At 30.8% G+C, this 26,999-nt stretch overlaps 1 protein-coding gene across 1 annotated transcript in view; it reads left to right on the top strand.

Moving 5' to 3' along the window:
- LOC143255725 (venom factor-like) overlaps positions 1 to 25,981 on the top strand; it is a 117,016-nt gene extending 91,035 nt beyond the window's left edge. Inside the window, 12 exon segments of the mRNA XM_076511860.1 lie at positions 612 to 722; positions 1,373 to 1,505; positions 8,474 to 8,530; positions 11,530 to 11,608; positions 13,918 to 14,005; positions 14,896 to 14,970; positions 15,598 to 15,703; positions 19,182 to 19,271; positions 20,661 to 20,765; positions 22,136 to 22,219; positions 24,069 to 24,219; positions 25,171 to 25,981. Of these exon segments, the coding sequence (XP_076367975.1) occupies positions 612 to 722; positions 1,373 to 1,505; positions 8,474 to 8,530; positions 11,530 to 11,608; positions 13,918 to 14,005; positions 14,896 to 14,970; positions 15,598 to 15,703; positions 19,182 to 19,271; positions 20,661 to 20,765; positions 22,136 to 22,219; positions 24,069 to 24,219; positions 25,171 to 25,309 (1,218 nt within the window). The 3' untranslated portion in view covers positions 25,310 to 25,981.
- Positions 25,982 to 26,999: the final 1,018 nt, after the last annotated feature.

The raw sequence follows: 26,999 nt of genomic DNA, 5'->3' as shown, positions 1-26,999 counted from the left end.
TGCCATTTAACTTAATATTATCTTAGAATTATAATTTATTTATTGCCATCTTATGCTGCTGATTTAGTGACAGTTCATGTTAGAAAAGAGTAAATACCAGATACAGAGTACAGGAATAGTGAAAAAAAAAACTTGTACATGCATTTCAGAGGCTCTAGAGGTAATGTAAATATATAATATGCTCATTGTACAATGGACAATAATATACTTATTCTTCACACGAATATCATCTTGAACTCACTCAACTTATCAGAGTTTGAAGCAGCCTGATGTCAACAAGCCTCAGATATTTACTGAGTACAAATATGTTTGTAAAACATCTCATTTTTGTGTAGAACCAACTTAGACATTTGACTGAAAGCTTGACCTGTTTTGTAAAAATACACAATGAAAACTGAGAATTCTGGCAATATTTGGTTAGTCCAATGGACCATCTCTGTACACATTGGATTATTATCATAATTTATTTTCCATCTATAGAAACATTTTGTTTACACATATTTGTGTAATAAACAGTTTTTAGTGTTTTTTTCATAGATTGACTTAACTATTTTAATCACAAATTCCAAGAAGAGAAGATATATTCAAGAAAAATTTAATTTTTTTACCAGATTTCAAATCTAGGAGGACATCTTATCTTTAACACAACAGGTTATGGAATGGGCCAGTTAGCTGTTGAATTGAAGTACAACGTTCCTGTGCCTCCAGAAAAGTTATGCAAGGTAAATTACTTTTGTAAGTTAGAAGTGATGGAATTACAAGTGATTACTGAAGTAAGTAAATCCGTTGAAAGTAAACTAGCTTTGTTGTCATTTGATTGATATATTATTGGCATGTATTACATTTCAACAGTGATATTATTTTTAATAGTTTTTTTTTTGTTTTCATCTTTAACATTTTTCGTGAAAAGTGCAGGATAAGGTTTACATAAGTTATGTTATAAATATGTATTAGATTCATATAATAACACTTAGTTATTTTATGCATATTGGAATTTACATGGAAAATTTACTTTTATAAATTAGGACTAGTTTCTATGAGACATTTCTTGTCAGATGAAGTTAACATGTACAAGCAAACAGTGGCATTGCATAAGGCCTCCAACTGAACTGGGAGAGGCCATGCAAGGTCAGACTATCCCCCATGTTTTTGTGAAATAATGCTCTTGCAATAAAATTTTTGTTTATAGTGTAAATGACTAAAAATTATTTGTGAGGTGTTTATCCTAAGTACATGAATATTTTAAGTGTTTTTGTGTGCCATGACCAGTGTTTTTGCTTTTTAACATTTAATTGTTAATTCTTTGTGTCAGTGTCTCTTTATTAATGAACACGTAAGGCATTATTTTTAAATAGACTCATTTTTCATTTAGTTTGATATTGATGTTAAAGTGAACGAAGTTAAAGAAGAAATACAACAAGTTATAAATCCAAGAATGCCTGGAAATGATGTTTTCGATCTGTTGCCTGACGCATTACTCCGAAATTTAGGTTTCCCAAAAAGAAGTGAGTTTTTGTTCAATTTTTATGATTTTATTAAAACTTCTTAATGAGAAAAGGTAAAGGAAAATTTCTTTAATTTGTTTATTTTGTTTAAGTACTAGCTATAAAGTATACATATTTTAAAAAAAGATTTTAATTTGAAATGAATAAAAAATAAAGAACTATAAAGAAATAGCTTATGAATATTTCAAAATGCATTTTGTATGACCTTTAACTTCAGATAAGATTTATAATATTCAGAGCTTTTAACTTATGTCTGTATAAGATTGTTTTGCTAGGAATATGTACATCTATTCTCTTTATTATTATTAAGTACCATGCAAATGACCATTATAGCATATTTGATTATTTATTAATGTGAAACAGATATATGGTTTTTTTTGCATTCACTATTACAAGTGTTTCTTTAAATATCAAAAATGCTGTTTAGGAGACTTAAAGATTAGGACAACTCAAGGAGAATTCTTTAAGAAATAAAGAACACAAAGTTGTAATTCACAATGCAAAAATATTTATTGAATACATGCTAAGCAATACTGTAAAATACAAAACTTAAAGTTTCAAACATAATCATTTTAATTTTCCAATGCATTAATTATACCCTTTTATTTCTTTATCACTAATATCTTCTAAAAGCCTTATGCTCTTCTCATATAATATACAAATTGATAAAATATATTACTCATAAATAAACCTTGTTTCAAGATCTGAAAGCAAGAGTGTGTTAATTTCTTATTTTGACTGGTTTAGAAGCTTTGGCTGCAACTTTTTTTTTTCTGTTAATATTTTAACTGACCTCTTGATCAGATGTTGATGCCCAGATTGTATACTATACATACTAAGGGCTAGCTCTGGATTATATTATAGGTTCTATGAAGGTTTTAGGAATCACCCTTCACATTTATTACATAAAAAATACTTAGTTATCTAAGCTAAACCAGTGATTTGATGTATGTTTGATTCATCACCTTATTCGAATTTAGAGGTGTAAACTTAAGTGTTTTACATGCATATATTGCTAAATAATTTCTTAAGTCTAATTTTCTGATAGAGTTCATTACTTCTATTCATCTAAATGACTGTTCTTGTTCCATGCTGCCCTTTATATCCAAAACGTTTTTTTTACGAATGCCACAAGCCTTGGTTCTCCCACCCATTTGGAATTGACTGATTCCAATTTATTTCATGTACAAATCATTATGTGACAACACTCCACCTATAAGAGTGTGATATACTCTCTTAATGCATGTGATTCCCTCTGCTCAATTCTACCAAATTGTTGCTTTTCGTTTAACAGTTCTCATGTTGTAACACTTAATTTCTGATCTCTTCAGATCTCTTCAGCTCTTTTATTTTACTTTTTTTCCATATTTTTGTATTAACTACTTCTGTCAACAGGTTTACTCTTTATTATACAATAGTGATAACTGTAATTTGTTGAGTTATTCTGAAGTGGAATTATTTTATATATTTGTACATAGTTATGAACTTATTACTTCATTACAAAACTTTTTTGTTTCTGCCAACACAGATGGTTATTTATTTTTGCATTATAAATTCTATGTTACCACTTTGAATGCTATATGTTTTATTAACACATTCACACAAGCTTCAGGTTGTGGTACTTTACAGGAAGATTTTTGGCTTTACTTTATCAGGAAATTGATCATCCAGTTAAATAAATTTCATCAGGCCTGGGCTCAAGTTTGGAGGCCCTCACATTTGAAATATAGGACATTACACTGTTATGGTTTTTTGTATACTTTTATTGTTAATGTTATTATTTGCAGTTATTTAGGTTCCACAACATAAGTTTTGTTAGATTGGTTATTACTGATAGTCAAGTTTAGGTAAGCATTTAGTCTGAATTCTGTCTTTTCTTCTGTGGCATTTGGCTACGCTTACCATGGTCTTTTTTATTTTAGAATTACCTGTAATTCATCTTACTGGTATGTTAATCATTAGTTTAATTATTCAGTTCTTTCCTCCTGATGTAATGTCTCACATATAGGTTATTGTGAAGACACATTTATTTCATTTTATAAATTACCGTTTATTTCATTTCCATTATTATTATGCTTATTACCTAACAATAGTTAGGTAAGAGTTTTATTTTAGAGTTTAGTGATATCTTTTTTCCTACACTGTTCGATTAGGCTCAACATGTGTGTTATTTTAGGTTTACTTCTATTTGCAGATTAATTGCTAATTAAGTTAAATATCTTGCTAGCTTATGCTTAACAACTATCTGTTATTATTGGTGTAGCTGTGGTTATACTTCTGATTCATCATTAGTTCAGTTAACCATTTCATTGTTCTTCAACACATAACATGTACTGCACATGTTTCTATCACTACCAAATTTCTTACCATTAATTTCATTTAATTTATAATTTGTACTTATTACCTTTAAATTAATTTATGTGGACCTCTGGGGCCTGGGATCCATGCTACTTGTTTCCAGTATTACTCAATTTTCTTCTATAATTTCAAACTGTCCAGCATGGATATGCTTTCTAAGCCTCTATTACAAAATCTTTTTTAGCCCGTCTCAGTTTTTGTTTTGTTTTAAACACATTTCACAGTATATTCTCCTTTGCAATTGTTTCTTTATGATCTTTTTGTCTCTCTTTTGCAAATGGATACTTCTTCACCTTGCCATATACAGGTTTTAGTTCTTTTTGCCTTAGCTTGCCATCATGTAGATCTTCTTGGTTTTATGTCCTTCAGATTCCTATCCACTTTCTTCCCTACTTAGTTTTTTCAGTTTCATTTTATTCTATCTACTCTCCTTCAGGTAACATTTACCTTTCACTTCCTTTCATAGGTTTCTATCTATTTTGAAATTTTCATGGAATACCTACTCCTTCTGCACTCCATGTTTTGGGTGTGCTATTTTCAGTTCATTCCCTCCACATGTTATGTCTTTCCTTTTTGGATCTTCTTGGGTTGGGCAGTGCTGTTTGTCTACCATCCGCTTCTTAAAATGACTTACAGTCAGTTTTTTTCCTCCACTGGTCCATTTTTTGTTTTTTTACAGGTCTGGCTATTTCAAATTCTTTACATGTCCTGCATATAGGTTTTCTCCATTTATCTTGTATGTTTGATGCTGTTCAGGGTTCTGGATTGCTTGGTCTCAATTCAGTGACTTCTTGGGTCTTCTCTGTTTTCATATGTAGTTTTTGATCACATTTGGGTTTGACATTTCTCTATGTCTAGGAATGCCCACAGTTCACATACCTATTTTCCATGTTGTGAGATGCTATCTTAAGGTATTTCACCATATGATTCAGTCTCACTTTTGTGCCTTGCCCTTTTGGACTAGTTTTAGTATCAAATGTCTTTTGTGGGGTGGTTTGCATTTTACTCAATTTTCACATTTTGAGAGATTTTACCTACACCATTCATTGGAAGCCTAGCTGTGGTTAGCTCCTTCTGAATGAGATAGTTTTAACTTACTCGCATACTTCTTCCCCAGTCAGTTCAAGTAGTTGGATATGTTTTTCTGCATTTTTAAACACTTCTCCATTGGTACCATCCATTTGATTATCTTCATAGATTTCTTCTTTCCCTCTTCATCTACATGTATTGACAGATGATCATACTCCCTACAATAGTCAGTTTTCTACTTCCTTCCTCTCTTCTGGATTATTTCTCTTTTCCATGTTTATCTACAGTGGTTTGGATGTGATTTGATCATTAGAAGGCTTGAGGACTATGGTTTTAAGGAAAAAGGTCTTATTTCCTTCATATCCTGATATTTCCACCAGTCCAATGTGCTTTTGTGTATTCTCTTCATTTTGTCCAGACTTGACTAATCATGTTTCATTTCTATAGAGGTGTCAGCTTTTGTTCTTTTTGTTGTAGACAGTGGATCTTCCTTTTCGAACACATGTACTTAGCATACATCTCTTGAAGGGTTATATTACAAGTATTTGTGTTTTTGCTTCTTATTGACTTTCTAGTCCCATTACATTTTCTCTCAAGGAATGAACTCTCAATCCTTAAAATATTTTGAGCTGTGTCTCCTGTGGGTACTCCTTGATGTGAAGTTTTGAATTTTTATCAATTCTCAGGTAATTACCTCTTTTGATTTTGTTCTCTAATACATCATTCACTTGCCTCAGCTGTCAATATGTTTAGACAGGATTACATTCAGTTTATTATGGTAGTTTATTCTTTTTTCATTAGTTTTCCCCCAAAATGTTTGTTCATCCATGTCACTCCAATTCAGGTCTTTCATGGTGGTTTCCCTGACCAGTAGGTTTCTCTGCTTTTTCAGCCTGCTTGTTTCCTTTATTCTGGATTAATTTTATTAACCTGTATTTTTGTGGCATATGTGGTATATTCCTTTCAACTTTTCCATCTCTTACCATCTTCCACATTTCTTCTTGGATGGTTTCAGATTATTCAGATTATCTTGGTAGTCCAGTACATAATTTTGGTTACTTCATTGTTTTCAAGTTGTTGTTTTATCCATTGTATCCATTTCCCACAATTTCCTTTTCTTGCTCCACTGCTTTGTGTGTACATTTTTGCCCCTTCCTCCCTGATCCATTGGGTTTGGATTGTGATTTTATTTGCCATTTATTCTTTATATCCTTCTTTCCATCATCAACTCCTGATGTCTTCACACTAATCATGCACCTTCCCTTTTACCTGCATTTCAGACCCATTGTCAATTGGATTCACTTTGTCTATCAAGTACTGGGACTACACCTCATACATTCAACTCTCATTCTATACGTTAGATAGCTATTTATTCCTTGTCAGGGTACCATCATTCCAATGTTGCCATCCTTCATCCTTTTGTGAAACTGTAACTAGGTAAGTAGATAAGTTACCTTCTAGTATGCGTACCTCTTATTTTCAGGCGTACGTCCCAACTTTTTATATATATATACAGGATCCCACTATGTGGTGAGTGGTGCTTCTCCAGGTATATTTAAACTAGTAAAAGCCACACTGTAAGACTATGATGGCTTAAGAATTATAATTTCATGGCCACCAAAGGCACAATGCTGAGATAGGGTGTTGCACAAGGTTGCTTCCAGGTTTGTTCTTGAAACATATTTGCTTCATTAATATGCATGTCCCGGACTGTACTCACCTACAGACCTCATGAATATAGTAGAAGGGAATAGCTGCCCATCCCTTCTTGCTTTGTATTGAATAAATCAGTATAGTCTGCTTTTGAAAACTGTGTTTAGTGGTCACCCTTTGCATTGTCACAGATGTTGTTAATCCTCCAGACTTTCCACTGCACTTTATCTCCCCGTTTTCTTCTTGTGGAGATTCAGAATCATTAACCCTTTCCAGTTCCAAGCTGCTGAGGTGGTGAACCATAGAGGCATCTTCTTGAATGTGTTAATGAAAAACAAATAATATATACTTAGGTGATGATAAATCCATTCAGTTGAGAGTAAAGTAGTGGTGTTCTGCTGGTGTAGATGATGAAATAACCTCTGCTATGTAACAATGAAGTGAGCCATTACAAATACAGATCACCTCTTCAAATTGGGATATCCCTAATCCTACTCCCATGTGGATGTTGGTTCCCATTAGCTAGGGTTTGGATTTAGAGCCAAACCAATAAACATAAGTCCTCACACTTGTATTACATGTCTCTATTCCCTCAATCAGTTATACTCTTGTTACTCCATCCATGTCATGCGTCATGGTGGATGTACTTGCACATTTTGCTACCTCTCAATGTTCTTATTACTCCAAGGATGTTACTGTGCTTGGGATGGTTCCCATTATTTTAATTTTGAGTTGGATGGTTTACATTACACAGACATCTTTTTGATGTCAGGTTCCCAGATTGATTGATCAGTTTCTCACATTGCAGTTATGCGTCTTATTCGTAGAGTATGAGATTCTCTCTGGACTCATAAACTTTCCTAACCTCACATTGCTGTTGATTGTGAGTGGCTTTGGTTTTGCATGCATCTAACCTGCTGTGTACAGTCCATTGTACCTTAGTCACTCTAAACTTGAAAGCACATCCATTTACTTTCACCCACATTTATGTATTATGGGACTGAGATTCATGTATAGTATGGTTCAGATCACTATTAAATCATAGTTCTCTCCCTATTTGTTGTACTACTTCCTTATTTCTGCCCATATCTGCAACACGTTTTTCCTCACTGAGTGAAGAATATAGCTGGTACAGAAATGGTGCACACTCTCATGTGTGATCTTCAACTCCGAATATCTCTTTGGGAGTGTCCTTCAGATGCTTTCATGGGTGCATCTCTTTTTCACTCACACTAATCAATGTGAGATTTTAGCTATTTATATCAGCAGAGGTAATGCATTTTATTGGAAGTTATAAATTTTCTAAACTCAGATATATTCCTGGCAGGTATTTACCTCTTCTTACACCTCCCACTCATCCTCCCCACTGAAAACTACTGCTTTTATTTGTCTACCTAAATTCGAAGTGATTGTTTGGTATGATTGAAGATAGTCACAGGTGTCGTGTCAAGAACATATTGCACTCTTATTGATGGAGAGTTGTTGCATGATAATTTGCATGTAAGACACATTAGAATCAGGCAATTCCAGGTGGGTGGGAGCATCAAGACTTGAAGTATGCAAAAAAAAAAGAACGTTTTGCATATAGAGGACACCACTCAATGAGAATAGCTATTTATGTGAGATCATATTAGTACCTGTTTGAAATATTTTCATTATAGGAAAATTATAACTTCACTTTTTAACTTAAATTAAATTTTTATGTTCTTTTTTTAATTCTGTGCTCATATCTGTTAATGCTGTTATAGATTTCTTATTTAGCTCACTCCTAAGGTTCTGAAAAGTTTATGATAATGCTCTAAAATTTTGATTAAAAGTTGTACATTTTTAAAGTGTTATGTAATTTAGACCTGTAGTGGTTACAGTTATCTTCCACTACTGCAACTGATGATTTTAAACATTTTTAATATGTTTGTCTTGGATTTTAGAAGAAAGATCACTTTCTGACAACATTCAAGACTATGCAAGAGTTAAGCGAGATGACAGTAAGTGTTACATTTACTATAAAGTATTGTGATTTGGTTTGCTTCACAGTTTTAATTGTTTTTTTCTAAAGTGAAATGAAACAATTCATATTGTATAACTATAACTGAAACTTTGATACTGTCACTCAATAAACAGAATGAAATTTAAATTGTAACTTAACATAAATAGACTGCATAGTAGCATGTTATATATTCACTCACAAAATAGATTTCCACCTTAGATGAGTGATTTTTTTGCAAGAATTATGTTACAAAATACTCATATTCTTACTATACTCTTTACCTAAAAATGACAGAGTTTTCTCAAGAAGTACATCATTAAACACAAATGTTTAAGATTAGTGAAAAAAGTTTGAAACTTCATCCACAACTCACTTTGAGTTCTGAGTGTGAAGAACATAGTGAAAGAAATCCACCAGAACTTGCTGCTTTAAGTTACATTACCTTTAAGTTTAAAGTTTTCAATAAAAACTCTGTGTGAAAATGTTTAATATTTACAGGTTAGTAGATACATTAGAATTGATTCACCATTACAAGATTTGGAATAACAGAGCTAAGAATTTTACTCTAATTTGTCAGAAGTAAAGGCTCTCTAGCGTTTTTATGATACAGATTTGTTCAGTTTTCAGGAAATTCAATAATCTTGCTGTTATTTATAATTTTATTGAATATTATGACTTTTTTTAAAATTCATGTCTACACATTGACACTTTAACCAATTATTTAAGATAGTAAAGAATCAGTATGATATTGAAACCAACATTAGTTTTATCTCCTGCTACTTTTAGATTGTTATTTTAGTGTATAACATAATTTTACATCATTAATTAAGTTATAGTTTTATCTATTACATTGTTCTATCACCATTTTGTTGCCTCTTTGTGTAAACATTATTATTATTAAATTTTTTAGTTTTATTGTCAGCTGTAATACATGTGTGTACATAATATTTCTTACATACTGTTAATTAGAATAGTGAAAATTTTACTTTTCAAGGAATTTTTCAAAATTTTAGCAGATGCATGCTTCTGAACTTATATTGTTATACCAAGGTAGATTGTTCAAATAAGTGTGATAATAATTATTTATTGTTGTGAGTCATTCCATATTATTATTACATGCAATTTACCACAAAGAGATGGGCAATAAAAGTTTTACAAGTAGCAAAGCAGGTAATATCTAAAGGGTGTAATCTCTGTTACTGTATAATGAAATGACCAACAGTGACATGAGGTTTTACATGTACTCTGTGAGAAAAGATCCTGCTCTAATAGTGCATAGCTGTGTCAATCTTGGCAGTTTTTTAGGGCAATGAGTATTACTTATTTTTGCAATAATTTAGTTTATGGATATAGGGCTAATCTAAATTTACTAATTTGGTTAAAGCAAGTGTAACTTTTACTCTGTTGTGGTGGTATACACTTAGATATCAACTGAAACAATGAATATTCTGCATTATTAACTTAATATATGGATTTATGACTGACCCTAGCCTCTGGGGCTGGTTAAGTTGGTTGATTTACTGGTTGGAATTAAGCATGAAGCTACACAGTGGGCTATCTGTGCTTTGCCCACCACTAGTATCAAAACCATCAGACATACTATTATGCCACTGGGGGAGGGGGGCAGCTTGTTAAGACTTGTGAGATATTATTGAGTTTACAACCAAGTATATTGTTAACAAAAATGAAATGGATTAAACAATGTATTCTTATCTTTATAAGTGACATAGGTTGAACATTGTATTTAATTAGTTATGTTTTATACAACATATGTATTTTTAATTTTGAATTATGTAGGTACCTTGCTTTGATCAAAAGTTAATTGTAATAGATTTTTAACAGAAATATTATATATTAAAAGTAACAAAAAATGCTATTTTTATATTAGTAAATAACCTAGATACTTCTATGTGTAAGTGAAATTACAGTGTAGTCACATTTTAGGAATGCCATTGTGTTACACAGTTTTGTTGATAAACCTCTACATTTCTGTGTAAATGTGCAACATGCTAATACTAAACATTTTGGGTTAGATTATTAAACATATTAATTTAAAAAACAATAATTTTGTAAGAGTGTGAATAGTTCATCACTTTATGGAAGATATCATTAACAGAGTTAGATTTAATCATTCTTCACATATCATGATTTTTTTGGAATTGTGTAAAATGGCCACAGACATGTTTCAGCATGACTTGGCACAACAATTAATTTATGTTTTGAAAATATGTCAATATATCAGAAGCATACTACTATTAATATTTTCAGTTAATTTAAAATGTTACTTACACAACTATGCATTTGTATCATACCTAAGAAGATATTCAAACTTTAATGCAGCAATGGATAATCCACAAAATACTAGAAATGTTTCAAATTACAGTTTTAATGAAGTACTAAATATTATATACACGAAGTAGGCATTTCTTAAATATGTCACAGAAAAACAGTAGTAGATATTATAGTGATAATTTATTAAATACATTATAAAACAATTAAGAATATATACAAGTATAACATTTTTTTTTACTTTATTATTGATAAGTATCAATGTTCATATGAGTTCAATTTGTGCAATTTATTTGTTAGCTACCATAACTGTTTTATTCATTTTGCTATTAAGGTTCTGAACATTAATGGTAATATTATAAAATGTTATTTCTTAGTTTTATATAATTTACCTTGATAATAGCTGATTGTTTCCACATATCAATTGATAATTTTAAATATTTACAGTTTGTTGCATTGACTTTCAGAAATATGATGAGAATATATTTTGTGTTGTTTTTGGAACTGAGAATAAGTGACTTATTATATTGTTGCTTTCTTTACGTACTGACTAATATTTTAATGTAGATTAAGATTTTCTCTAATTTGTCTTCATTACTTAAATATTCATAAACTTCACATGAGTGACTTGCTACACCTGAGACTAAAATAGGCATTTCTCTGGTTATCTACGAGCTATAACATGATATTGTTTGGTTTTTTTTACAGGAGGTCGAGTTGGAGATGGAGGAAAACGTGGTAATGATGGGAAGAGCAAACTATTGTTGGAAATCCAAATATGTGTGAAGTATGTGGATAAATTTAATCAAAACATTTGTTCTTTGTCTTAATGTTGAGCTTTATAGATAGAAAAAACATTATTGTGCATAATATAATAATGCAGACCAGTTTTTCATTTCTGTTGTTACAAAATAAAAAGTAATGGTAAAAAAACCTAATTTTGTGAAGTCTGTAGCACAGTAAAAATTATCTAACTGAATGTAAAAAAGTTGTATATAAACAACAGTAAAACTGAGTAACTTAAGTATTAAAACATTGTCAAAATGAGATTCTTTGCACTAATTATAATATTTTTAGAAGTTGATAAATATTTGTTTCTGAAAGTGATGTGTTTTAGAATATGATGAATTAAGCACACTTGATATCTGCTAATCTGATACAGCATTTTAATGCTCATTTCTATAAAGGTTTTTCCAGCAAGTATTGGTGATGCAACTGAGAACGTTCTGACCTGTTGTTTTAGATATGTATATCTCTTCTTACAGACTTCTTTTTTTAAACGACTTTTGATTACTTGAACATTCATTTTTTGGAAGAAACCAAGTAACTGCATATGATTAGTAAAAATATTGCCAATTGGTTTATAAATTTATTTGCTTGTATTTTCTATCTAGTTCTTACTATTATTTTGAAAAGTTGATGATGCTCTGAACGTACATCAGTATCATTATGAATGTGGTTGCTACCTTTGTGTGACAAATGTTTTTTTTTATTTTGACTAGGAACATTGAATATACTTTTTGGTTGTCTTGAGTGTTTTTGATGAGAATTAGTGTAACTCAGTATTTTACTTCTGCATGTACCAAATAACAATTTAAGACAAAGATTTAGATTTACTAAAATTTTGCTTCATCAGAATAACGTATATGACCTTCATATGGATATTTTGTTACATAAGAAAGTGAGAAAATTTCATTAATTACTTCCTAAAATTACAGTTTATCAGATCGCAGAATATAACTTTGATTATGTGTGAGGGCTCCATATCTTGAATAGTTTCCTAAATGTTTTTTAGCTGTATAATGAAATTTTAATATAATGTAAAATATTTTATGGCACTGTCTGTTTACTAAATAAACACAGTGCTGTGAACTTGTGTTTTATAATGGAAGAAAACACCAAACAGAATGAAAAGTTATAAATGTGTATAGAACACACAAAGTAATACTGAAAATAAAAAAGAATATGAAATTGTCAAAGTTAACATCTCAAGTTTTAAACCTTGTTGGATCCTATAAAGTACATGTATGTTAAAGAAGCAAAATTTACAAGAATTATGGAGGGTTAAGTATATTACATTAAAGCAATTTTCATTTCACATGACAGCTACAGCTAATATAAAGGTGCAGTGAAATGGAATATATTAGAACTACTTTATAACTTTGACATTTTACAGATAGTGTGATGCTAATGAAAATATTGGTTTTGGGAAGGGTATGTAACAACCCTTTCTGGCTTAAAATATTTATACACTCAAATCACAAAGATATGTTCAAATTGGAGATTTAGAATTTCCAGGATGGGATGGGGATATCTTTTTTACTTAATGGTGAAAACAAAGGACCATCTAAAGGAAATCAATAACAAGTTGAAACCCAGCAATGGTAAGCAAAGTATGGAAACTTGTAATGGGTGAGAATCATCAAACAACACAAAGATCAAGTGCTCCAGGTAATTTTATGCAACATTATCATGAAGGATCTCTTTCTGAAAAAAATAACAGAAGGCATGTATGTGTACACAAACTGCTTCTGTGAAATATCCCACCAACTGCCATACACCTCAGACATCTGAACAGTGGAACAGGTGCTATTCCTTATGTGTAATGTTTATGGATTTCTGTCTAATCAGACTCTTGAAACACGTACTGAGAAACTGTCATTCTTGTACTCTAGATAGCTTATGGAAAACATGGAGGGAATAGGGGTGTAATTCTAATATGGCAGTCATACAGTAGAATCTTTTGCAATGTAACTATGCTAAGGAGCATTATCAAGATGTATGCTATTGGATAGAGAATGACTGTATATGGTGACATAAACTGTAAGAGCATGATGAAGCTCCAAAACTATTTTAATATATTGTCCTCCAACTCTGTAAAGTATTATTTTAGATATAAAAAAAAATTAATCCATTGGATTAAATGCACTAACAGGTCTTCCTTATTTTCAGTACCATTAAATGATTTAAAAGTAATCATACATTTAAAGTAAAAAAAAATATTAAGTCTGTGTGGACCTATATGTAGGTTTTTGTAGATATATATTTAAAAACTGAACTGTCATTAAGAACTGAAGTTTATTTTGTTATTTTCAGATATTTGTCTCATGTGGATTCTAACATGGCAATTATTGAAGCTGGAATATTTACTGGTTTCAAAGTTTTAATAGATGAATTAAAACAGGTTGGTTCTGTAATTTTATATGTGTTATTACACTGAAGCTGTTTCATTTAAACAGGTTTTCAGTCTTATAAAACTTGCCTTAAAGATATAATTCACAGTGATACTTAAACTATGTGTTGTGTACTTGTATAATTATTATGTTTGTGTTAAACTGTAAAATGTGAAAGTTTATTGCCATGATGTGCATAAAGATAAAAAAATCTTAGTATGGTTCATGGGTTCAAATCACCAAACGTGCTTGTCCTTTCAGCTGTGGGAGCATTGTGATGTGGTGATTAATCCTTCTATTCTTTTTAAATGAGTAGCCAAAAAATTGGCAGTGAGTGGCATTGACAGTTGCTTTCCCTCTAGTTTTCACTGTTAATTGAGGGAAAGCTATTGCAGATAATCCTTGAGTAACTTTGTGCAAAATTCAAACCAAGCCATTCAGTTACCTAGGGACTTTATAGCTAGAAATGTAACGTAAAAATACATTGTATTTTTGAAAATATACGAGCTAAACTGATGTAATTGTGCTATAAAAAAGAATTATTAGTGTTGTAATATTTTATTTCAATTTGTTTAATTAGAGCTCATATACCAACCTTATAATTTGAAAAAGAACTAAACAGACATCTCTAACATATAATAGTATATTTGTAACAACATTTAGACAAGTTTCTCCTTTTTCTATGATAAACTAGCATTTAAGATGTTAGTTAAATAAGAACTGACAAATGAAACAACCTAAGATTATCTAAGTCTTGATACAGACTTAATCATGTAAAACTTGGAAATGTAATTATGTTAGAATCATCAGAAGTACAAGTTATGAAAACAATTGTAATTGAACTATAAATTAATTACAATCAGTTTGCAGTAATTTTTTTTCATTTTTTGTTTTTTTATAGCTGGTAAAAGTGAAGAATTCCAAGATTGCAAGATTTGAAGCATCTGACAAAAGTGTTGTATTTTACATGGATAGCGTAAGAAATGTTTTGTACTGTCTAGTTTACAAAATATGTCTGCGACAGAATTTTCTGTCTTGCTCATGATCTCAGGTACATGCAGAATATTTCTGAAGTTCCTGTCATATTGCTTAGAACTTTTTTTCCTTTCTGTAAATTTGCTCATCATGTGTCATAACATTAGTTACTTACAAAGCACTTTCTAATTTCATAATATTGAAAACGTGTTAGGTAACTCTTCTGATTTCACAATATTATTTAAATTTCACATTACATTTCATGTTTCAGTGAATATTTAAACTGTGTACTAAATGTGGCTCTGTACATGTTAAGTCTTATCATAAGCTCTTCTGTGGGACAGTATTTTGATACTGAACAAGTTTATTCATAGTTTAAACAAAATTATAATTGAACCATTAAAAATAAGAGTAATTGAGACTATAAACGTGTTACAGCTTTAGTAATTTTCAAGCAGTGGTTTTGGAAGTTTTCACATATTATGAAAGACAATTGTATTATACTGTTTCATTTAACTGTATTTCATGTTTTGAATCATGTTACTTGCTGGACTTACATGTACTTTGTTGAAGTAAAATTTTCTATTAAATTGTTTCCGTGTGTTTCACTTCTGTATTTTATTTTCAGGCTCCCCATGATAAACCTTACTGTTTTAAGTTCCGAATTGTACGACAGTTCATTGTGGGTAACATACAATCAAGTGTTGTCAAAGTTTATGACTACTACAAACCAAGTATGTATTTATGTCTTTTGTCATGAAGTTCTTCTTTGTTCTTAAATAACTATAATTATATTCTGAATTAGATATGTTGTTTCCCAGTATTTTGTATTTTATATAATTCTTTTCTCCATCCTATTTCAAATTGTTTTCATTAATGTTATGGACTGGCATGGCCAGGTGGGTTACGGCGTTCGACTCATAATCTGAGGGTTGGGGGGTTCGAATCCCCGTTACACCAGACATGCTTGCCCTTTCAGCCGTGGGTGCATTATAATGTGATGGTCAATCCCACTTTTCATTGGTAAAAGTATAGCCCAAGAAATTGCAGTAGGTGGTGATGACTAGCTGCCTTCCCTTTACTCTTACACTGCTAAATTAGGGACATCTAGTGCACATAACCCTTGAGTAGCTTTGTATGAAATTCAAAAAACAAAACAATAAATACCATTACTATTTGTTTTAGTACCTAAGTTGTTGTTTTTTGCCCCTTTATAATTCTAAGGCATTTTTTACAGCAGAGTCTACAGCCAGTTAGATAGGCAAATACTCCTAATATTAATTAATTACAAAAATGATTAAAATTCATAATTAAATGTATACTGGCTATATATTTGGAAAATTATTCTGTTATATATACATTTTAATATATTGACAAAACTGTTAAATATTACCTATAGTACCATTTCAGCAACTGATAAGGCAAGTGTGAAAGCAGTCTGAGGTGTTACTTTCTTCAACATTTCTCAATTAAGGATGATAATAGATACTATCTCATTGAATAGTTATAACATAATAAAGTTCTCCCCTTGTTTGTGAAGTTATTTTATCTCAGTCACTTGAAGTAGGAACTTGCATCTCTTTCTTAGAACTTCATTCTGTAACTGGTTAGGCATAGAGAGAAACAAAAGAGACTGGGAACTTTAAAAATAGTTTTGACACTTTTATAAAGATAATGTTCTACTTTGGAAGAGTCACTATGTAATGTTAGTCTTGTTCTTATTCTACACTTCTGTCATTGTGTTTATCAATGTGTTACTACTGGCCATATGACTCTGTCTCTTACTGTTATGTTTCAATAATTTTATTTCCACTCCATCTTCGTTGTTGATACCATTTTCATTTATTTTATTTTTGTCTTTACAAATCCTGTCACATATCACAGTCAACCTTTGTTTTCAGTAACATTTTTTCTAATAAAGTGTTTAATGTGCTTGTCTTCCCATTGAAGTTTGTCTTTTTTTTAAATTATGGATAAATAATTATTTGGTCCTTCACCATATCAGGTCATTGAACCCGTATTATTGTAATAATCAGATGGTCATATGCTGCTTTTACTCTGAGACTAGAAACACAACCGATCTCCTAAATACACAGGTTTTATTTGTTGTGACCAGGATTTATAGTTAGTACTGAAATGGTATTTGGTTTATCTTCTTTCATTCATCTCTTCTGTCATGCTTTTGTGTATGTGTGTGTGTGTGTGTGAGATACTATCAGAGATATATATTTGTCAAATGGTAAACTGTATGGCAAAAAGAAGATCACCATACTGATTTTGGCCTAGTCATCTGCCAAGACAACCAAACCATCATTTGAGTACTTATTTGGTCAGAAAGTGTCAGTTGTTCTAGTGTATATTATACATGTTCAAGATGACAATGGAAAGTTACCATAAGAATGCTGAAAATAAATGTATTGAGACCATTTTGTCTCATAAGTCAGCATCTGGTACTCCTCAGTCCCTGTGCTTGGTGGACTATCCAATGAAATCAAAAAACAAGCTGCAATAGCTGTATGATGGTTTTCCAGCTTGACCCTCTATGCCACCATAGTAACCTTAACTGAGAGCACAAAGCTACAAAGTTTTATGAAGCTTTGTACTATCAGTTATAGTTTGTGCATTAGTGAAATTCTCCTAAAGAAGCTGTAGAGCAAAACATTCACATTGAGTGTCCAATTAAAGAAAAATAACAAACTGTGTTATAAGAATTTTTTTCTCTAGTATTAAAATGTATTTAGACACCAGTATGCACTATAGAAATTAGATCATTTTTTACCATTCATTTATCAGAGTTTCTTCAAATTGATGATGGAAATATGCTTTTAAGGTTGGTTTCAAGAACTAATTATAGAGGCCCGATAACATTTAATGCTGATAAGTGGTTGTCAAGTTAGGTGACCATACCTTTCTTTGTTGGCTTTGAACAATGTAAGCAGTATAAATTGGTGCATTGCCCTGTAAAACAGATTATATGTGTGGGAATAGTGTTAATCAAAATTGTGAACTTGGTATGCAGTAATTTTTAATAATCACTTGATGTCACTTTACCTTTCAGTAGTATCTTAAGCCCTACACTATTCCAAAGAAAATTTGCCCATTCTATGATAGATCTTCCACTGCATTTAACAGATGACACAAGAAGTTAAGTATTGTAAGCTTTTTTTGATTTTCTCCATATAGAAACATATCCAACTGGTGATAAAATTTAAAAGATGGTTCATCTGACTAAATCATACTTCCATTGATATTTGGTCCAAATTTTATGTTCTTGACACTAATTTATTTGGGCTTGTGCATTTTTTGGCATTATTAGAGGTTTCTGAATAACCAACCAACCATGGTAACTCATATTGTGCAGTTCCTTTAGAGTTGTTTTGGTAAAAAATAGTTATTGTTTTCTTATGTCTTTTGTTTTTGTCTCATTAGTGATTTTAATGCTCCTTTATCATAATCTGTCAACCTAGCATTTTTACTACTGTTGTTTTGGGAATCCAATGAAGTTTAAGTTTTTGATATCTATGCTTACACTGTTTTAAAATTTTTCTCAACATATGGTTATTAATCTAGGTGCATGTTTTTCTAAGGATCTAATTAGATATTCATCTACAATCATGCCTCTTTGGAAATATGAAGATTTTTTAACTTGTATTTTTTAACATTTTTTCCAAAATGGTTACATACACAACTTGCATACAGACAAATTCAATGATATTGGATACTTTAACAAGTGCTTTAGCAAGTAAAGGCCTGAGGAAAGGTCTAGCCAAAACAGAAGTTATAGATAATCTTTGTTTCAGTTGAACATAGTAAATTGACTAATTGGTAGCATATTTTAGCTACTAATGCCCTCTAATATTAAAAAAAAAATCATAAAAGCAAGAGACCCAAGGCAGCTATCTCTTCTGCATTACCTGAAAGCTGACTCTGGTTTCACTTCCCCATTTGAGACAACAGAACTTGGAGTTTAAAAAATTAAAATATTTCCATAGTTTTGTCCAACTCCTTTATATGAACCACATGGCAGTATTGTTCATAATGTTATGGTATATGAGGAAGGTATGTCGGGTCTTATTATTGTTTGCATTGCTGATTTTATTGTATATAATAAATATTTTGAAGAATGTTGCATATTAGCATTGTTCTTTTTGTTATTGCGTACTTGAAAACATGCTTGCTTTATATTGTTTTTAATTAATTTTAATATTACAGATGAATCATGCTCCCAGTTTTATAGTCCAGACAACCAGAGTCCTTTAATTCGAACCATCTGTGAAGGAAGTGTATGCCAGTGTGCTGAAGGTGAGGTGAAGAGCAATTTTAGTTTCATGAAAATCAAAATAAAATACAATCACAAATTATTATTTAGCATTGAGATAAAATGTTTTGATTCTATACTTGTTTTCTTATCCCTCAAAGTGTGGGAAAATAGTGAGCTACATCCTCATATATGCAAATTAAAATTGTTTTACTAACCATCTTTCTCTTCTTAGATCTGAAAAAAACAAATTTATTAATGTTAAAATAAATTTCAGATATCTTCTGAAAGTAAAGAAAAACAAGAAATGTTATAATTAAGTTTCACTGTTAAAGATTATTTGTGCAAATTCAGATTTTAGAAATGGAACTTTTAAGGTCATTAGTGATTATTCCTACCAAAACTTAGGACTGTATATATTATTACGTATAAAAAATTGAGTATATTGTATTAAGATGATTTTGTAGCCTTATCACATTTTTTTACAGTCCATAATGAGATATAGGGTCATACGCTATCTGACAATTGAGTATTCGCACAATGCCTTGGAACTTAGTTTCCATTGGCCTTTGTATCTGCTCCCTTGCATCTTGACTTGCCCTTGGTACAGTATCTCAAAATGATCATAAATTTCTTTGGAAAATGATTTTAACATGCCATGTAACATTTTGAATGCTAGTTTGTTTGTTGTTGTTTTTTTCTTTTTTAACCTATTGACCAGTAGATATAGCACAAAACTTGTTACAGTTAACAAGGTGCTCATAGACTTTGTCTAGTGTCACCATGTATTGCTATTTTCCCTGGCTGGGTACATTTCCTACAAATTTTCCATAGTTGACTTTCTTTTCCTTGATTTATTATGTACATGTAACTTATTTTTATAGATGGAAAACCTTCTTGATTATGTTGTATATAATGTTGCATAGGGCAAACATGTTCTCATCTGATACAAGATGCCACAGTTTCCTCACTATACCTGGGGTATGCATTATTTCACAACTCTTTCTGAATGGTCCTGGTTCCCCAAGTTGATTATTTCTTATTTTCCAAGACATTACATGCAAGGGACATCCCCATGTTGGAAACCCTAATTGTATGATATGAACAAATCTTTATGGGTTTAGTGTATGAATTGTTTGTATTAGAATATATTTGTTGGTAGCAGTTCACTACCTATGACATGCCAGGAGGTGTTAAAGTGTAGTTTTAAAATATGCTTTTCTGTAGCAACTCTATATTAGGTGTATTTGTCATGAGGTTTATTGATTTGCATATTCAAAATCATTTTGATGTAACATACCCAACATTCTGTATAGTTTATTTTTGTTTTCTTAGATTAACATAAAAAACCTAAATACTCTAAAATGAAATCATTTGTATTTAGATTTTAAAATCTATCTAAGTTAATTAAGATTTTTGGTGTCATATCATAGGTGGCTGTCCTCCTAGACATCCCTTTGAAGGTATAACACAGGTACATGATATTAGTGAATCAAGAAAATTACTTTTAGACCGAGCTTGTGTGGATCATGATTATGGTATGTAAGAAAAATTCTTTCAATGTACAAGGGTTTAATGCTGCTGGACTAAAGTATATTTTTTTATTTTTGAATAAGTAATTTGTACTTATAGCTAATTTTAATTATTCTGTATGCACTTGTAATTGAACTCCATTATGTAATATATCCAAATGTAGACATTTTTTAACTTTTTATTAAACTCCCCATTTTTTTTTGCATTTATTATATGTAAACTCTTTTCCAGTTTTTCTTTTACATACACAACATTTTAGTTTTTAAAAATGAATTATAAAAAAATCTTTAAATGTAATGAACTGTTTTTATTATCATATATGAAATTTCTTTTTAAAAGATCCACAAACAAAAAACGTTTTTTTTGCTTTAATAATTTTTGAAAATGTATATGCCTAGAATGGTGTTTGCTGCAACGTGGCAGCTCATAGAATGACTATGGGTTGTTGTTTTTTTTAAATACAGACTTTTAGCTTATATTTCTGTCATCTCCTGACCAATTTGAGATCTAATTATATTTTTGGACTCAGGTAGTCAAACTCTTTCAATTGATGTATGGGCCTGACATGGCCAGGTGGGTTAAGGTGTTCAACTCATAATCTGAGGGTCACTGGTTCGAATCCTGGTTACACCAAATGCCCTCGCCCTTTCAGCCGTGGGCATTATAATGTGACAGTCAATCCCACTATTCGTTGGTAAAAGAGTAGCCCAAGAGTTGGCAGTGGGTGGTGATGACTAGCTGCCTTCCCTCTGGTCTTACACTACTAAATTAGGGACGGCTAGTGCAGATAGCTCTCATGTAGCTTTGCACACAATTTAAAAAAAAAATTGATATATGTGGCCATGTCGAAGGTCTAATAGTTTAATTTACTCTACTCTTGCCTAAAAGAATTTCACTTTGAGGATAAGCTAGTAGGGATCCTGGTGAGTAATACAATAAAATTAGGTATATGGGTGCCCCACACTTGTTATTGTTAGTACACAAAACTGTAGCTAATAAAAGGGGGAAAAAGAATAGAAAAAAGTCTCATAATATAATTTACTCTAACCTTAATTAAAAGAATTTCAAGTGCTATAGCTATGGAATATTTTATCTTGTGTTTGTTCCAAAAGAAGTTGAATTCATATATTATTAGTTTCATAGTGTTTTGGATGTAAATTGAGAATTAAGTTTAAAGAAATAGAAGCATTTAAATTATTCAATTTTCTCTGTGTTAAGAAAGATTTAATTATTGGAATATTGATGTTAAAGTCTATATGAATGATTATTATTTGTATTGTTGTTATTCTGAACTTTATACTTAGTTGATTTAAAAATTTGTCATGCTCATTTTTACATGTGTGATGAGTTAATACTTGGTTATTAATATTTTTAGTGTGGAAAGGTACTGTTGAAAGCAAAAGAAAAGAAAATGGATTTCGTTATATTTCATTCAGAGTGACTTCAGTTTTTAAAGAAGGTAATACTAGTTTGAATCTGTTTAATGCAGCTTTACAAGAGTTTATTGTATTTGTTTGATAAAACAGTCTTATAATATTTTTTCATACAGTGAAAACAAACAAACGTTTAGATTTTTTTTACAAATAAAAATACGTAATGTTTAAACCAACCTATCCAATAGAATTAACACAAAACTAGAGACTTAACTTAAAATTACGTTTTCACAACTTAAGTAAAATATTAGGTTGTCCAGAAATAAATGTTGTTTTTTAACTGTGAAGTTTGGAAATGTATAAAACAATGTGGTAAAACATGCTTTAATCAAAGTAAACACCATTTGCTTCAACACACTTTTGCCAGTGTATAACGATGTTGTTTATGCCTCTGCTGTACAAATCAGCTACCTAGTTTCAAAAGCATTTATTGTTCAAAAAGTTGTCAAAGTGTTTGAAAAAATGAAAATCTGTAGGGGAAAGGTCTGGGGAATAAGGTGGATGAGGCAGAACCTCAATTCCTAATTTGTTCAATCTTTGGAGCATCATCCTTGACAGGTGGGGATGAGCATTGTCATAGAGAAGAATGGTGCTCCTTCAATTGACCAGAGATAGTTGTTTCTCATGCAACTTTCGATGCATTTCAGCCAATTCTTGATAGTATTTGCCCACTGTGATTGTTTTCCCTGGATTAAAAAAGTTTTAGTAAATGATGCCTGCTGCAGTCTACCATACACTGACTGTGACCTTTCTTTGGGGCTGTTTTGCAATTGAGGCATTGTGTAGATCCTTTCCGATTGTCATACAGTATCCACTTTCATCGCATGTCACTATCTGTTCAAGAAATGGATCATTTCATAGCAGCGTAGAACAGGTCTCACAACGCCGATTTTGTTGATTTTCAGTCAACTCATGCGGAACCAACTTATCCAATTTTATCGTCTTTCCAATCACACTTAGGTGATTGACAATACTTGATTGTGTCTAGCTTTTCTGCAAGCTTTCATACTGTTGTGCAAGAGTCTATCTCAAATGCTTTGCTTAATGCATTTTCATCTAAGGATGGCTTCCTTCTATGACCTTTGTGCTCTTCAAGACTTTCATCTCCATGTTGGAACCTTTGGAACCAACGCTGAACTTTACGTTCAGTAACAGATCCATGGCCGAATACCTTGTTCATGTCCCATGGAGTTTGGACAGCTCTTCCTCCAAGTTTGAAGTCGTACAGGAAAATCAGATGAAAGTTCTTGTCCATGCTGCCTTGGAAGTTCTGAAACTTACTCTGGGTAGAGTTGAAACAGCAGACAGTTAAGACACCTTGTAAATGACAAGCATTGGATTAACCCAACCAACCAATGATAAGTTACTCAATATTCAGCTTCTAAATGTCAATGTGAGAATTTTAAAATTTATTTCTAGACAACCTAATATATCAAACACAGATTATCATGTTTTCTTATAGTTAAAAAACATAGCCTATTTAGAGTTACTATTTATATGTTACATGTAATTATATATATTTTCATCATTAGAAAGAGAAACTAATGAAATGTTTGCAATTTTAATGGTTTGTATAATTTCTTAATAGAATGTTCATAGTTTTCATAACTGGCATTTTATCATTGAAGTCTGTGTGGATGATGTGGGTATTAGTAAATTGTTTGTAAACATGTAGTTGACATTAATAATGTTGAGAGAAACTTCAAATCTCAATTTAAAAACATTAATGAAACTGAGAACTAAACTTAAAAATATTAAAATTTAATTGATAATAAATATATGCATGGAAAATTGTTAAGTTATCTATTATAAAAATAACATGATACTTAGGAAGAAATGGGTTTCATATATTTATATCTATTTCTTATTCTTAAGGTATTGAGCAAAAACAAAATATTCTGCATACAACTAAAGTTCTGATGGTACGAGACTCATGTTCAGTAGCTGATTTAGATATACAGCAAGAATATGTTATTATGGGACGTGATGGAGCCCAGTTTAAAGATGAGGATACTGGAATACTGCTGTAAGTCCACTCCAGGATCATATAATACATTTCTGTTTGCTTTTCTGTTGCTGTTACAGTGACTTAATTGTCAAATTATGTGTTATCAGTTTGGTCCAGTGCTTTATTGTTCTTCATTGAAAAGGACAAAATTCATCAATAATTACTAAAATAAATATAACGTTTTTAAACCTTTAAGTCATAAACATTTTAAGTATTTCTTAATCCTTAATTAGTTTTAATAGAATTTTTATGTCATTCTTTGACTTCCCAGTGCTGTGAATTATAGAAGTCGAGCAGCCATTATTCACATATTTCTATTGCATGAGAAAGATAAAAAGAATACTTAGAAATAAGCTGTTAAACCTAAATGTTAATTATTAGTAATCTACTAAAAAAAGTAAAACAACTCCTATAAAAAGTAATGTACAACAATAGAAGTATTCACAATACTACCAAGCTATATGTGGATATAAATTTGTAAGTAGATTTATCAGTAAAGCAACTTAACACATATAAAAAATTCATGTAAAACAAATTTATTAACAGTATCAAGCTGCATATGGATCTATAAAATTTGTAAGTAGACTTGTCAATAAAACAACACATATAAAAATTCATGTAAAACAACAAATTTATTAACAGTATTAAGCTACTGGTGGATCTATAAAATTTGTAAGTAGGCTTATCAGTAAAACAAAAATACAAATTCATAAAACTAACCAAAAATGGATATTTCAAATAAGTATTACAGTAAATATTAGAAAGTGGGAGAAAATGTGATTTACCAATCAATCTTTGATTGTACTGAGAAAAATTAATTCTATTATTGTTTCTTTAAGTTTTTTCATGTGATAGTATTAGTATGAAAAGCAAACGCTTCATTAGTGTATTTACTATTTTTAACTTTATGAATTTTCAATTTACTGATAATTTCTATTCAATTGATAAAGCATTTTTTTATATTTGCAGGTATCGATATATTTTAGACCAAACTACTAGCATATTTAAATGGACAAGGATATCAGTGGCAGAGAATAAACAATTGACAAAAGCATTCCGTTGGCTTGAAAAACACATGGTTATGGGAGGAGGAGGCTGTCCCCAGTAAAGTTTTGAAAAGTTGTTTTTCTATTGTCTTTTCATTGCTAATATTTGTATTATTCAAGAACAGTGTTTTCCCTTTGCAAGAATTCTTTGTTTATAATGGATAAAATATTTTACAATAAGATTGTTCAGTTATTAGAATCAGTGACAACTGGATATATATGTTAAATGTTAAATATTTAGCATTATGCCAATATTTTTGTTCTGTTAGCCATAATTTCATTTACATACAAATTTATCCCAGCAGTTTCAAACATACTTTTAAAGAAATATTAGTAATTACTAATTATATTTAATGACATAGTTGTATTTTTTTAATTTTATAAAGCTCAAAAACATCATTTACTTCTTCAGTCAGTATGTAAGCTTTATAATCATATTTTGCTGAAATAAATCACTATGTATTTGTGTTAAAGTTATTAACACTAAATGGCCTTATTATACAAATGCAGAAAATATCAAGTGTCTGGGTAATATTTTGTACAATATTTTACTACAGAGAACAGTTTTTATTAACTTTCAGTAACTTACTAGTATGTGCTGAGATGTTTCAAAAGAACCTTCTTATTATTTTATGGTTAGTGTGGTCAGGATGTTAAAATGCTCTGGCATACATATTTTCTGTAAAAGTGTTTTGTATCAAGTAAGTGACAGACATTAAAGAAGTTCTTCACCAGTTGTATTTTTCTTTACAGACAACCCAGTGCTTTAAGTAATTTACAGTAAACCACATGTCTATCAAATCACGTCCTTGCAAATTAAAGTGACTAACCTACAAATAATCCAAATTTGTAATATATAAACTAGAGTGATCTCCAGCAGATAGAATATTATTTTATTTGCCCTCGCATGAAATTTGTTAGTGAGTTCATGATCCTATTACAATTGAAGAACTTGTAAAAGCTCAAACAACCATCTCGTATTTAGTATTTGGTTTCTTTTCAAGGAATTATGGATTAGGATATTGAGTTATTATGATTTGTGGTGATAGTTCATTTAATTTCAAGAGCTACTTGGTGAGGCCCATTATTTATTATACATTTAATAAGAGTGAATTCACCCATTTTTATTTAATTACTTATATTAGTTATTGTAAAATACAAAAACACAAACTTACTCAGTATGATGCAAGTCTCTAAGTTTAACATAAATTTGAAGTCATTTTTAATACTATGCAAGTAAAACCTTATAAAACACAACAGTTAAAATTATGGATATCTTCCTTTATGGTCCAACTAATCATGTAACAGGTTACTGAAAACATGTTGAAATAAGAAAATTATGATATCTTTGGGTCACAGGTTCGAATTCACGTTCCACCAAACATATTTGCCTTTTCAGCTGTGGGGACATTATAATGTGATGTGATGATAAATCTCACTATTCATTAGTATAAAAGTAGCCCAAGAATTAGTAGTGGGTGGTGATGACCATCTGCCTTCCCACTAGTCTTTCACTGCTAAATTAGGGACGGCTAGAGCACATGGCCCTTGTGTAGCTTTGTGCAAAATTCATAACAAACAATCTATTTGTTTTCCCATTTAGGTTCTCTTGTATAATAACTAAGAATTTTAATTGAATCAACCATGGATAAAACATTTGTATTAATCTTCAAATTGGCATTAAGACAGAAATAATTATACATTGTGACTTATGAATATTTAAAACTATGCAATTTTCAATAAGCCAAGTAG

This window comes from Tachypleus tridentatus, chromosome 7 (genome assembly GCF_004210375.1).
Source record: "Tachypleus tridentatus isolate NWPU-2018 chromosome 7, ASM421037v1, whole genome shotgun sequence".
Lineage (NCBI taxonomy): Eukaryota > Metazoa > Arthropoda > Merostomata > Xiphosura > Limulidae > Tachypleus > Tachypleus tridentatus.
The sequence above is the reverse complement of the archived record's forward strand: the minus strand, read 5'-3'. Positions and strand labels throughout refer to the sequence as shown.